The 15,411-nt window shown below is 42.1% G+C and overlaps 1 protein-coding gene across 1 annotated transcript in view; it reads left to right on the top strand.

The window, feature by feature from the left end:
* The window catches only part of LY96 (lymphocyte antigen 96), a 36,984-nt gene that overhangs the window by 19,707 nt on the left and 1,866 nt on the right, over positions 1-15,411 (top strand). The window contains exons 2-4 of the mRNA XM_089661064.1: positions 425-511; positions 6,037-6,165; positions 10,620-10,672. Of these exons, the coding sequence (XP_089517190.1) occupies positions 425-511; positions 6,037-6,165; positions 10,620-10,672 (269 nt within the window). The remainder of the gene's footprint in view (positions 1-424; positions 512-6,036; positions 6,166-10,619; positions 10,673-15,411) is intronic.

The raw sequence follows: 15,411 nt of genomic DNA, 5'->3' as shown, positions 1-15,411 counted from the left end.
TCCTGTATAATAATAATAAAAATAATGTAATTTTTGTTGTGGTGTGTATTCATTTTTGCATCAACTAATTGGAGTAAAACTGAATATTTTGTAATCTAAGTTATATTATTAATCTTACTTTCATGTAATGAGTAAAATTAAAAGTTCTATACAACTCAGTTTTGTCAACATTTTGGAAATTGTTCTTGTGTTAAATTGAGATATTGATTAAAATCTTACTTTTCAAAAGGGGTGTACTCATTTATGCTGAGCACTGTAAAACCCACCAGAAGTTCTTACCCCCCCCTACCCTATACAAAACTAAAATTGTTTGGGCTGGAATTGCATTATAAATGTTGATTTCTGTTAACTTCATTTAATAAGACCTTTAGTCACATTATTATATAAATGAATTGAATATTACACATGTCTAATTGTTTTTCAGATGACAACCACCAGATGTCTTTTTCCATTGATCCTTGTTTTACTAATTGGAAAGGAGAAGTGAATATTTCTACCACATTCATAACAAGTAATTTTTTTTTTTGTTTGTTAAAAGTTTGTTGTTTAAAGGCTAAAACTAAGGAAGATAGTCTAAGGAAGATAAAAAAGGAATATACTTACCTTCAGATATACAGACTTAGGTTAACCAGCAATTGAAAGATGTCCCTCCGAGAAAGACAGGCAGGAGATGTCCATCCATCTTTGCCAAAGGCAGTCGCTGCCAAAATAATACATTCTGCACTTTAGAATGCACTTTAAAATGAGCACTTTTCTCCTTGCATGCTCTTCATAGTACTACCAGTGTCTTATGAAGTGGCTCAGGGTCAGAAGTGACATTTATTCTGTCAGTGTCTTTGTTCCTTATTCTCCAAGTGACAAAGTGGCACTGTCACATGGAGATTTCTCAACAAGCTGCTGGGTATGTGTGTCTATACACAGTAGCGAGTGCTTTTAATGGTCGTGGTCTGAGTGTCACATAAGGTCATAAATTTGGGTACAACTCTGTATCACCGACCTTATTCAATAAGGCAGTGCAAAAAGCTGTGACTATGTGTAAAGTACAGTAGCTTATGGCAGCTTGTCAAACCAGCTCAGCTAAAAGATTTCTGACTGATTACTATGGGTTACTGCACTTCGCATATGGTTGTTGCACTTTATATTGCCTTTCTCAATATGGTATATATTGCTCTGAAAGAAGAGGTTATGTAAGTCAAACGCTGTACTTAGTTATTCCAGTAATGAAGATTTTTTTTTTTTTTAAGTATAATATTTAAAGTTGAACCCCAGGAAAACACAAGAGAGAGATAGATAGATAGGTATGGAAGCTGGTTTAGCTTCCAATGTATTTGTAGTACAACTAGTTCTATTTGTACAGCCCTGCCACACAGCATATCCAGGAAGATGATAACACTTTTTCTATTACAGTTATAGACTGTAGAACAGATGCAGCATTGTCCTCGCTCCACTCCTAGCCTGCTGATTGGACAGTAAAAAAGCAGCAACAGACGGATGAGGTCATCTCTCTGTCATTCTGCTCTCTCCTCATATCACAGAGATGTAACCAGGGGCGGACTGACAACTCATGGGGCCCCCCGGGCAATAGGGGATCATGGGGCCCCTGTGTCCTTGCCCAAACTCAAAAAAGCCTATGAAAAAGGTACCAGGGGCATCTCATGGGACCCAGAACTGACCCCGGGCCCTCGGGCAGTGCCCAAGTTTCCAAATGGTCAGTCCGCCCCTGGATGTAACTAGCATTAAGCACACTGGGCACATACCCCATATCTCCTACAGGGTACCCCAGGTGTCCCAACCACCCGCACAAAGATTGTGATGAGCAAAGGCACAGAGGCAATCAGGGTGTGCCCAACTTGTGTTTACATTTGAGAGTGTGCCCCTTCCTTCTCTGCTGCTGATCCTCTTCCAGCTCCCTCTGCTCCAAGCGTCCAGTGCCCACGCTTCATTGCTAATAAGGTAATTGTAACACCACTTCCATTGATCATCAATCAAAGGGAGACACACTAACCACCAATGTTAGGGACACACCACCAATGTACTGAGGACACAGATCAACAAAGTAAGGGGGCACAGACACTGACCCCTAATGTAAAGTGGACCAGACACTGATCACCAATGGAAATGGCGGGAGGGGGTACAGACACTGACCATGAAGGTCTACTGTAAGGTAGACTCAGAAAAGGTGTTAGCTCTCTGTACATATTCTGTGTTATTTTTTTAAAAGTGACCCTTTGGTGTATGTTTGTCTATGAAATTCTCACGTGTGTTACAGTAGTTGGAGTATTTTGCATGTACAACTGTGGGTAATGCTTACTGACAGTAGGCTTAGACTATATGTAACCATGTTCACTTAGGCCACACCCAATATCCAGTGCAATTTAGCCACACCCAGGGGCGGACTGACAACTCATGGGGCCCCCGGGCAATAGGGGATCATGGGGCCCCTGTGTCCTTGCCCAAACTCAAAAAAGCCTATGAAAAAGGCACCAGGGGCATCTCATGGGGCCCCCTACTGACCCTGGGCCCTCGGGCACTGCCCGAGTTTTCAAATGGTCAGTCCACCCCTGGCCACACCTAAACCTGACTGCATTGCACTTTGCAAGGTTGGGGTTATGTCTGTAAGACTAGTTTGTGGCACAGTAATGAAAGCATATAATGTGAATATACTCTTTACAACTCTCCCTCTGTTAGGCCACACCCACCACTCATCACAGCATACTACATGCACCACATCTTTGCTTTTCTTGGTGTGCCCAATAATGCCCAGGGTCTTTCATAATCTCAGTAACGTCCCTATCACTGTTCCTCGTCAGGGGATATGTACTCAAGTCGCTCCCTCTCCCAATTTAAAGCTAGGTGAACACTCTGATCTTTTTTTTTGTTCAACCAGCAAGTTAAGTGAAAAAAAAAAAAATACTAGATCTCCTCCCTTGTGCTATTGTATTCTGACAGCGGGACTCCCCACTGTCAGAATACAAAACCACTGTACAAAGCAGGCAAGGATGACTCTTTTTTTTTTTTTTTTTTTTTAAGAATTGCCTTTAATATCACTTTGAGAACTGCTGTGCAAGAAATTGCAAGATGCTGATATCAAATCAAATCTTGGTACCTACACTAGTTTATTAATATAGCACCCCCCTAGATAGGTGCTAGGATGTAGATAGTTGAGTATGGTGTAATATGGATGCAGCTCCAGCCAATTACAGGGAGTGGTGCCCCTGAGCATGCTAGGTGCTGGTATTTATATTCAGTGACCACGTGGGATCTGGGTTCTTTTTCCTCTTCCCCAGAGGGGAGTTCCAGCCAGGGTTGAGGTGGCTCCACTGGGTGCGTGACTTGAGGGCCAGAACACAGAAACCCAGGGTGCTTTTGAGAGCTCACTAAGGGGAATGTCTACAAATCCTATCTGGTATCACTGAGGAAGGTGACCTGTAGCAAGGACCTTGTGAGTACATACTGTTCAAAAGGGATCCTGGGACTGTTTAACTCTCTCAGGACCTACATAGTCAGCTGCTGGGTGTAAACTAGAGGGGACACCGGCTGGTGTCCAGAAGAGCAACTGTTCATTTAGTTCTTCATTTCTGCAGAAGGACTTTGCTCCATTATTTGTATGGTCTGCTACACAATTCTACTAAGGAAACCCACAGATAGAGAAAGCAGTCATCAACTGGGAATAGTTCAATTCAGAGTATCCCACTATATCCTTTCCCTATCCCAGTTCTAATAAAAGTAAAAACAACAAAAACTACAACCCCTAGACTGATCATTGGAGTAACGGACGGAAGTTGTGTGCATCTGGTCATAGAAAATACTGTGTGCTTGGTTGCAGGTGAAGATTTAGGGAAAAGCCTGGGCAGAATACTAGTACCTTCTCCAGGGGTAGCGCTACAATAAATTAAAAAGAAAAGTAATGATTTATTAATGAATACCTGTGCATGTAGTTCAGAATGATTACTTGTCAACCATAGTGCATTGTCTCACCTTTTTAATTATAGGAAAATGCACTTCCTCCAAAAAAATCACTCAATATAAATTAAAGGCCTTCAGTTAAACCAGACATGTTGTGCTGATGCACATAGAAAAGTCTATGTAGTGTACAGTTTTGTTCTATCGGTTTGCACTTTCTCACTGAAGTCAATTGAAGGGAACTTCCACAGTACATCTAAAACATGCCTCAAATGGCTTTTAAAGGCTGCACAATTGCAATTTTAAATTTGTGCTTGTGCTCTTAAAGAAAGTTTTTCCTTGTGAAATTATCTGCAATATTATATTGTTAATATTGTTATCCTAACTGTTCTGTGATGAAGACCTACTGCTTTAACTAGTCCTGTATGTTAATTTACACTGAAAGGAGTTAACATTAGTAGCAGGAATAGGTCCTGTAGCATTTGCTGCTTTGCAGACAAGAGTACCAGGGGCTCAATATATTTTTATTTATTTATTTCAGGTACTTATATAGCACCATCAATTTACGCAGTGCTTTACATACATATATTGTACATTCACATCAGTCCCTAACCCTCAAGGGGTGTACAATCTAAGGTCCCTAACTCACATTCATACATACACATACTAGGGCCAATTTAGACAGGATTCAATTAACCTATCAGCATGTCTTTGGAGTGTGGGAGGAAACTGGAGTACCCAGAGGAAACCCATGCAGGCACAGGGATAACATGCAAACTCCAGGCAGGTGGCGCCGTGGTTGGGATTCAAACCAACGACACTAGTACTGCCAGGCGGAAGTGCTAACCACTTAGCCACTGTGCTGCAATGTACCAATGTACCAAAATGTAAACGTGCACCCAAATATGACATTTCATTGACTCAGCCTGGTATCTTTTTGGTGCTGCCGGGTGGTCAGAGAAGGTCAGCACTGGCTCATTTATGGAAACCGACAAGCAGGTCATGGGGTGACTTGCAGCTGTTGATAGAATTTCTAGATGCCAAAGTAACACACTATCATCATTAGTAGGGTCACAGCATAAAGAACTTTAGAATTACCATCACTTTTACAGGAATCTGTTCAGTCAATTTATTGCTGTGTAGAATGAAATTCTGCTTGGTGAGGTGAGCTGCCACCATATTGTACAAGTACCTGTATGTTCATCATACTTGCACATTATGACACACATACCTCTCATAATGCCCTCTTTCAGCAGCGTCAAGTCTAGGCTGAAGTCGCTTCTCTGTTCAATGGTGCCACTTTCTCTTCAGATGCTTTTTGTGGGTCACAAAACGCTCCTCTTCAGCCAATGAATGACCACTGAAAATGTAACTCCTACCCATGCGAACAGGAGTTTCAACATCCGGAGCACTTCGGCACATAAGAATTATCCGGGATGTACAATGCATAGTGCGTACATAAATTTTAAAAAATGCTATTAGCTTGGGGGGGTGGGGGTTGTTTTAGGTAAAAGAGACTTTCACAGTCTCTTTTGCTAAAGAACTTGAACTGCTGACAGTTTAGTCAGTTTCACTAGTTTAGATTCACTTTAAAGTGTTACTAAACCCAGGACCCTGCATTCACTATATCTAGTCTCCCACAGTACACACAACATGGAAATGCAATTGCTTTAGTAAATATAAACTGCTAAATACCTTTCCTCATCAGCAGTCAGAGCAGTTTTGTGACTGCTATCAGTGTCTGGCTGAGCACTGGTTAAGTTTGTAGAAGGAGTTTTCATTCTGCTCTGACTGTTCTATGGGGCTGCATAACCCCTGACCCTCTGTCTGGACAGTGCTGTTTGGCCCTATGCTGATCACTTGCATCCTCCCAAAGAAAAAAATAAACTCTCTAGCCATACATCCTAAACTGAGCATGTGTGGAGTAACTCCTAGAGCTCTGTAATATCAGCTTTGTTCGTTCCAGTGTGCAATCACGTGAAGGTGGCTGCATAACCCAAATGTCCTGGGCCTTGTAATGTGCAGTTAAGAAAGTTGTTTTTGGGTCAGAATCTGAATGTTTAGTAGAGCCTTCTTGATTGCAATAACTCATCCTGTAGCTTTTCACTTTGTATAATGTTTCTCTTCTTGTAGGAATGAATTTAGACTATGTATATGTGATGATTGAAATCTGGAATAATGCTTTAAAAGTTTCTGATGGAAGATATGATTTGTGTTCAGGAATAGATGATGAATTTAATTTTTGTGGTGCCTTAAAAGGAGGTAAGTCATAGAAATACGTTATATAATATATACAGTATGTCCCTATTCTTTTGCTCTATTAACCTGGTCAGTATTAACTGCAGGTGACTCTGTGTGGGATTGTGTTTCCATCTAGAATGCAATGTAAAGCTGTTTGGCTACATTGTGGTATATGGAGGAATAAAGCACACAGTAAACTGGTTACAAGGTGTTACAAATTGAGTAAATCTTTGAAGGAGAAGGCAAATTGCAAAAATTAAAAAAAAATCCCAAATAAGCATGAAATAGGTGGTTTATCTGAAAATTCAATTTTGGAAGGACTCATCCTTAAGGATAGGTATCTCAGCCAGGGTTCCTCCAGAGGTTGCAAGGGTTCCTTGTGCAGTGGGCGTTTTGGCGGATTGATATCCTGTATGATCATCAAAATAAAAAGGACATCACACTTATCACTAGTGCAAGGGGGTCCTTCGCCCAATGACCCCTAGTTTAGGGTCCTTCTCGCACTGGTATACAATATAAAAGAAGCACTATATTGACAACCAGTGGAAGCTGACCACTGACCACTGTGCTTCTTTTCTGGCCATTATTAATTAAAAAGTGCGTCCAGAAGCGATCACAGCAGATAATCCTTGGCTTTGTGAATAAGCACGAATAGCTGCAGCTGCTAACAGCTTTTCATTACAGTATATGGGCTCAGCAGCAGTATACTCCAGCCAGTGGGATTAGCACCATGGCAAAATGCCCGTGCGAATGGAGCCTAAAAGGAGATCACATACATTTAGTTTTCCAGGTGCCTGTATATACAAAAGCCCTGCCTTTCGGGCCACTGCACGTATTCCATTCTTCCAAGTGGGTCGTATACTGGCAGTTCTGCCAAATGCTGTGGTTCCTCTCACTGGCTTGTATATCCTGTATGAGACAGTAAGAAAATAAAGGGGGGGGGGGGACAGGTATTCACATGGACATCTGCAGGGATCAGCAACATGATGTTGTTGGAAAACATGGACTGCTGAAAGCTATGCCTACATGATCTTTGACAGATCAGGTGTATTGCTTGAATAATATATAATTTTATTATTCAGTTATTATCCAACTGCAACTAGTATTACATTTCACAATGCACCAGTCTTGTCTACTACAGAAAAATACAGTTACCAGCTGGCTCAGTAAAATATTGTGCATCTGGAGGAAAGCTGCTGCTAGAGTCCAAATCTGGGTGTCTCAGATCACCGGGTGGCTGCTAGGTCATCAATTTTTGTAGCATTTAATGTACAACTAAAGGCAAAACAGTTTTTAGCTTTGGACAGAGTGGAGATGAATTAGGATACATGTCAGGCTTTTATTGCTACCTCTGCCCTTGTTAGGAAGACTCCCCTCCCCTATTTGTCCTGTTTACCATTATCATTGAATGTGAAAATAAAAGAATATTCAATTTTGGGTTGTCCCCAGAACAGTAAGAGGGGAAATCTTCCAATGGGGACTCTAGTTGGGGTGACCTGGGGGGATGGGGGCCCAAGAGATTCCGTTAGTTTTGCAGAGATTTCCTCTCGCTTCCTGTTTTGGCTATGGGACAGGAAGTGAGGGGAAATCTCCCCAATGGAACACATACGGGAGACATAAAAAACAGCCTCTTTCATGCACCTTTTGTAATGCTTTCCACATCTCATTAGCAGTTTCACACTTACATACAGTGCTCAGTATAAATGAGTACACCCCTTCTGAAAAGTAAGATTTTCATCAATATCGCAATGAACAAAAATATTGAAAAACTGAGTTTTATAGAACATTTGTTTGGCTCATTACATGAAAGTAAGGTTAATAATATAACTTAGATTACAAAATCTTCAGTTTTATTCCAATTAGTTGATGCAAAAATGAAAACATCCCACAACAAAAACTACTACATCTAGTATTTTGTATGACCTCCATGATTTGTAAGGACAGCACCAAGTCTATTAGGCATGGAATGAACAAGTTGGCAACATATTGCAACATCTATCTTTTTCCATTCTTCAAGAACGACCTCTTTTAGAGCCTGCATGCTGGATGGAGAGTGATGCTCAACTTGTCTCTTCATAATTTCCCATAGGTGTTCGATTGGGTTCAGATCAGGAGACATACTTGGACACTGAATCACTTTCACCCTGTTCATCTTCAGAAATGCAACAGTGGCTTTAGATGTGTGTTTTGGATCATTGTCATGCTGGAAAAGTGCACGATGACCAAGGGCACGGAGTGATCGTAGCATATTCTCTTTCAATATAGAGCAGTACATCTGTGAATTCATGATACCATCAATGAAATGCAGCTCCCCAACACTAGCAGCACTCATTCAACCCCACAGAAGGACACTGCCACCACCATGTTTCACTGTAGGCACCATGCATTTTTCTTTGTACTTCTCACCTTTGCGACATCATACAGTTTTGAAGCCATTAGTTCCAAAAACATTTACCTTGGTCTCATCACTCCAGAGTATAGAGTCCCAGTAGTCTTCTTCTCTTTCAGCATGGACCCTGGCAAATTTTAGATGGGCTTTTTTGTGCACAGGCTTTAGGAAAGACTTCCTTTGTGAACAACACCCATGCATGCCATTCCTCTGCAGTGTATGTCGTATTGTGTGGGAAACAATCACCCCAGTTTGGCTTTCTACTTCTTTAGCTAACTGCAGCGAACTTGCATGGCGATTTTCGTCAACCCTTCTCATCAGAAGACGCACCTGTCGAGATGTTAAAGCGGAGTTCCACTCATTCTGTAAAAAAATAAGAGTCAGCAGCTACAAAAACTGTAGCCTCTGACTTTTAAAAAACTGCCACTCACCTGTCCCACGATCCCGCGTTGCCCCCGCTGCAGTCCGTTTCACCGGCCATCCTGTATTCCAGGTTCCGGCATCTTCAGTGTGGACACCTGGCTGTGACAGCTTGTGGCTTCACAGCCAGGTGCCCACTGCGCATGCACGAGTAACACTGCGCTTCCTGAATGGCCTTGTTGTGTTCTGAGACCTGTCATGTGTCCCACAAAACTTCAGGGAGGGAGGGTAGGAGGACAACCTCCGCTTCCAATCACCTAGGCGATCGCATCGGAAGTGGGAGCGGGTACCTGTCAAATTCAGGTACCCGTTCCCCCCGCTTCCCAAAGGTGCAAATCCTTAATGGGGAGCGAGGGACCAATCTTTAAAGCGGAACTTCCCCTTTGGGTGGAACTCCGCTTTAACTTCCGTGGATGGCCTGGAAATCTCTGTGACATGGTTGCAGTTCCATCTTTGTTTAATTTTTGTATCACTTTTGCAACAGTATTCTGACTGATTCGTAAAGCTTTGCTAATCTTCTTGTAGCCTTCACCTTTCTTGTGTAAAGAAATTATTTTCTTTCTTAGGCCTTGTGACATTTCTATTCCGTGTGGTGCCATTGCTGACAGCATGAAATGGGAAGGGTTTTTTTTTTAAGTAACACCCTTTTATAATCAACTGTTTGCTGAATACCTGTTAATGAATAATTAGACTCATCTGTAGTTGAATTCTTGTTAATTAGGATTTTGTTGTCTAAAATTTAGCTTTGCTCCTAACATTTTCATTGGGGTGTATTCATTTTTGCAACATGGCATTGAATGAATTTGTTAGGAAAATTATTTTTTTATGTGTGCAAATTAACAAATCTTGTTTGCAATCAATGGCCCGCGTTTGTGGGAGTATTTTGTAGCATAGTGTCCCATAGAAAATGTTGATTCTGAAAGGAAAGTAAAGGTTTTCTGACAAATCTGTTGGGGTGTACTCATTTATGATGAGCACTGTATGTGTATGATTTGATCATCTTCTATACTAAGTGAAATTGGGCTTTGAGCTTTCTGATCTTTCTCTATCCAGTCATCTGAAGGGTGTTCTGGCCTGACTCCTTTTTTACATTTCTACGTACCTTCTCTTATTAGCAGAATTTTAATCTTGAATTTCCAAAACTGATAGTTCTGGTTTGTCAGGTTTGCAAATAAAAGCTTTGTTGCAGCTGTGTTACTGGACATTTTTTTATTCTTTTGCAGTCTTCTTTCTGTTGCTGTATCTTGCACTTATTTGCTATATCTGGCTATGACTGGGCCCATAGTTTTGGATAGAGTTGAGGATAGTTAGAAAATTCAAGAACAGGAGTTTACTTTTCAAATGACTGTATAATTTAAGTAAATGTTCACACACTTTTTGATTTTAGAAAATTATAAGTACCAATAGCATATGTAAACTTACACTTGTACTACACTATTGCTACTAATGAATATGGAGCATGGTGACACAGACCCACCATTCAGTTTGACTGTGTGTATTTCCTTTATAAAATCAGCTTCAATGTGATTGTATTGATCATACAAAATCTATTTAATAGTAATCTGACATGACTTTCCAGTTTTTATAATTTCAATGACATGTTTGATTCTCTGAACTTAGAGTTTTGCACATTCACTAATGATGGACTATGTATGTGTTTCTACAGAGACAATCACATTGTACAAAAGAAGAACCCTTTCTATGTTACCAAATGTGAAGGTATTGTGACATTGGGCTTATATAGTGTCAGAGCATTTATTTTTGCATTAAGATTTATATCCAGGAGAAAGTCATGTATTAAATCCCACATAGGAGGCATGCTTTGTCTGTATAAAATAATTAATACTTTTTTTGGGTATAAGCTGAAACCATGGTCACTTAACCCCTTAATGCTAGCGCTTCCTGTCCCTTTAAGAAGTTTCTTATGCCGGGAGATGGGGTGGAGTTTCTGATCATATGACCGCCGTGATTGGCTGACACAGTAGTTACATGTTCGGAAAGCTCCCGATTGCAAGTAGAGATTGGTAGCTTCCCGTTAGCTGCCGGCAACTGTGAGCTCGCAGGGCACATGCTCTCGGCACAGCTGTGTTTATATTCTGGTATGCATATATGTGACCTTTCGGCATTAAGATCAACTCGCTGAGAGACAGTATATATGTGTACTGTTGGCGCAAACAGGTTAAGTTACTAAACAATTAACACACATGAAAAAAGGTATATAGAGATGTCTGCATATGCTGCCATATACCTTACTCCAGGGAGCCCTGATCCGCAGCCAGTCTCAGTCACTCTTCTGGCTCAATGAGTAGTTTAAGGGTATTCTTTTTCTGATGCTTTATTATAAATTGAACTTGGGGTGCAGGGAAACTGTGGGATACTCCAATGTAACCCAAAGTAGCAACATGAGGACACTTCTCACTTTCTCAAAGCGTCTTTGCAGTAGGAATTTATGGACTGTGCTACACTGGGACACTATAAGAAATGTCCACATTTGAGTTAAAACGGCACTGATATACAAGGGGTAGTGGCAGCACACAGTCACTAGGATCTCACACATCAGTCTGTACACACAAATGTCTTTGGATATTTGGATGCCTCCTTCCAATAGCAACCAGACATGTCTCCCGTGAAATCTCCGGACCAGATCCTCGGTGAAATCCCACAGTAGGTTCCAGCTAATTCAGTAGAATAGACCCCCAGCTCTAACATAGCTGGGACCTGAATGAGCATTACAGCAGGCCCCCCAGCTAAACATAGCTGGATCCTCGAAGAACAAGTGTAGATGCAGCTGGACTGCCCAGAAGGGAAGCAGCATTTCAGGGTTGGAACTTCTTTTCCTGAACAAGAACCCCTCTGCCCCAGGCCTCAAACTACTTTTGCATTCTCCCAGCCACCTACTGGGCACCCTTCCCCCAGTCATTGGCTATGACCTCATAAATATTTAGCCTGTGGATTACATTCTTCCAGCCCACTACATTCCAGAATCCTACTGAAGGCATGGGGAAGCCTTCAATCCCACAACCAGTGAAACCCAGAGCAGCTCAAATTAACGTACACTCACTCTTTAATAAAATAAAAATCAGCAGCTACAAAAACTGTAGCCTCTGACTTTTAAAAAACAGCCATTCACCTGTCCCACGATCCCACGGTGCCCCCGCCGCAGCCCGTTTCACCGGCCGTCCTGTATTCCAGGCACCGGCATCTTCAGTGTGGGTACCCGGCTGTGACAGCTTGCGGCTTCACAACCGGGTGCCCACTGCACATGCGCAAGTAGCCCTGCGCTTCCTGAATGGCCCTATTGTCTTCTGGGACCTGTCACATGTCCCACAAGACTATGGTGAGGGAGGGTAGGAGGACAACTTCCGTTTATGCTCGCCTAGGCAATCACAGAGGAAGTGGGAGCGGGTACCTGTCAATTTCAGGTACCCGCTCCCCCGCCGCTCCCCAAAGGTACCAATCCTTAATGGGGAGCGGGGGACCAATCTTTAAAGCGGAACTTCCCCTTTTGGGTGGAACTCCAGAAGCTGTGCCATGGATTACAGGGGAGCCAAAAAAATCCAAAATTTTCCTAACCTAATTAGCAGTCTATCTAGGAGGGCACTATACCAGTATTTGCATAAAAGAGAACTCGAGCTTGACAAGGTGTTTGACACTACACACAAGCACCTCTAGATGCCTGTTTTCTATGTCTTCTGCCAGTTTAATAGTTTTAAAGTGACCACAGGTTTACTGAATCACAAACACATTACCATAACTATTGAAGCTCTATCAGTAGGCCTGTAGTGTCTTTATATACACTTTTATTACAAGCAGTAACATATGCGGACAGACAAATAGATCCAGATAAATACATTTTAACCGAACTTGCACTTTTCCCTGACCGCCCACTGGGTTCTAGTTTTTAGACACTCGGCAATGCATCTTGGAAGGAAACAATGAGACTCATTGGGGGTTATTTACTAAAACCCGGGAGGGCAAATCTGGTGCAATTGGTGAAACCAATCAGCTTTCAAGTTTTATTTTCAAAACTTTATTGAAGCTGAAGTTAGAAGCTACTTGGCTACCATGCACAGCTGCACCAGATTTTAAGTGCAACAGTTTTAGTAAATTTACCCCATTGTATACCATCCACAGAACATGGTTCATTGTGCATCATTTATACAGCAACAGCTTACTGTACACCATCCAAAAAGAATCTACAGTATGTTCATTGTATACCATCCACAGAAGAACAATACTCAATGTGAACCATTCATACAACAACAATGCTCACTCTACACTATCCAAAAGAGTAATAATGCTCCTGTACACCATTACCAGGGCATCTACTGTATGTTATTTATATACTATTCACCCTACCACAATGCTGGTGATACATGATTTACAAAGCAACAATACTCATTATACACCATCCACAGAACAACAATGTTCATTATACACCATGTATAGAGCAGCAATGCTCATTATACACCATCCACAGAGCAGCAGTACTCATACATTATTATTATTATACAGGATTTATATAGCGCCAACAGTTTGCTCAGCGCTTTACAATATAAAGGAAGACAATACAGCAACAATACAGTTCAATACAAGAGGGATAGGAGGTCCGTGCTCCTTGGAGCTTGCAGTCTTAGAGGGAGGGGCTGGTGGTACAAAAGGTAATAACTGTGGGGGATGGACTGGAAGGAGGAATAGAAGATTCCATTATTAGCTTAAGGCAGGATAGGCTTCCTTAAAGAGATAGTTTTTCAGAGATCGCCTAAAAGTGGGCAGAGTAGGCGATAGTCTGATAGATTGGGGTAGAGAGTTCCAGAGGATGAGAGAGGCTCTGGAGAAGTCCCGGAGATGAGAATGGGAGGAGGAGACAAGGGAGCTAGAGAGTAGGAGGTCTTGCGAGGAGCGGAGAGGACGGCTTGGGTGATATTTGCAGACAAGATTGGTGATGTAATTTTGGGGCAGAGTTATAAATGGGTTTATATGTTATTGTTAATGTTTTGAATTGTATTCGTTGGACAATGGGAAGCCAGTGGAGGGATTGGCAGAGAGAGGTGGCAGATATGGAATGGTTAATAAGGTGGATGAATCTGGTAGCAGCATTCATGATAGACTGAAGAGGGGATAGCTTGCGATTAGGTAGGCCAGTGAGGAGTTACAACAGTCAAGGCGAGAGATAACCAGGGAGTGAATAAGTTGCTTAGTGGTTTCCGAGGTTAGGAACGGCCATATCTTGGAGATGTTGCGGAGGTGAAGTCTACAAGATTTGGACAGTGATTGGATTTGGGGCTGAAAGGATAGATGGGAGTCTAGGATTACACCTAGTACCCTGACATGAGGGGAGGGACTGATGGTTGTATTATTGATCTTGATGAAGAAGTCAGGGGAGGGGGCAGGGGCTGGAGGGAATAGTATGAGCTCAGTTTCAGAAAGACTGAGTTTGAGGAAGTGGAATGACATCCATGTTGATATGTCACTTAGTAGGTTAGTAATGAGAGAGGAGACTGAAGGGGTGTGGTGAGGGGTAGTAAGATAGATTTGTGTGTCATCAGCATAGAGATGGTACTTAAACCCATGGGAGTTTATTAAGTGACCAAGGGAGGAGGTGTAGATGGAGAAAAGAAGGGTTCCAAGGACAGAACCTTGAGGGATCCTTACAGAAAGGGGAAGTGGAGAGGAGGAGACAGAGTTATAGGTAACGCTGAAGGAGCACTGCGATAGGTAGGAGGAGAACCAGGAGAGAGCAGAATCTCGGAGGCCAAGAGAGTGGAGTTTTTTGAGGCAGAGGGGATGGTCAACAGTATCAAAAGCCGCAGAGAGGTCAAGTAGTAAGAGTATAGAGTAGTGGTCATTGGTTTTAGCAGTTAGTAAATCATTAGTGAGTTTTAGTAGGGCAGTTTCAATAGAGTGAGCAAAAGTCAGACTGTAAAGGGTCAAGAAGGTTGTTGTTAGTGAGATAGGAGCTCAGGCGATTGTAGACTAAGCGATCTAAGAGTTTAGAGGTAAGCAGGGGCAGGGAGATGGGTCTTAAGTTGTTCAAGTTGGTGGGGTCCAGTGAGGGCTTTTTAAGTATGGGAGTGATGTGTGCTTGCGTTAGAGAGGTGGGGAAGGCACTATTAGAGAGGGAGAGATTGAAGATGTGAGTGTGGGCTCATAGGATAGAAGAAGAGGGTGACCGTAGTAGTTGTGGGGGGGGCAGGTGGTGAGACAGGCTTATGAGAAAACTTTAGTGACCTCTTCAGTAGTAGCAAGGTCAAAATAGGAAAGTGTTGAGGGAGGTTTAGTATAAGGTATGCTAAGTGGGATAGATGTCTGTGCAGTGGAGATGCCCCTACGAATTGCATCAGCCTTGTTTTTGAACTGATTTGCAATCTCGTAAGCAGTGAGTGAGGTACTGGGTGGAGGTGGAGAAAGTAGAGAGGTAAAAGTAGAGACGAGACAATGAGGACTGGATGACAAGG

The sequence above is a fragment of the Staurois parvus genome, unplaced genomic scaffold, assembly GCF_062004578.1.
Source record: "Staurois parvus isolate SC_StPar_1 unplaced genomic scaffold, SC_StPar_1.0 ptg001302l, whole genome shotgun sequence".
Lineage (NCBI taxonomy): Eukaryota > Metazoa > Chordata > Amphibia > Anura > Ranidae > Staurois > Staurois parvus.
Note: the sequence above shows the minus strand (reverse complement) of the source record. Positions and strands in the feature narration are given on the sequence as shown.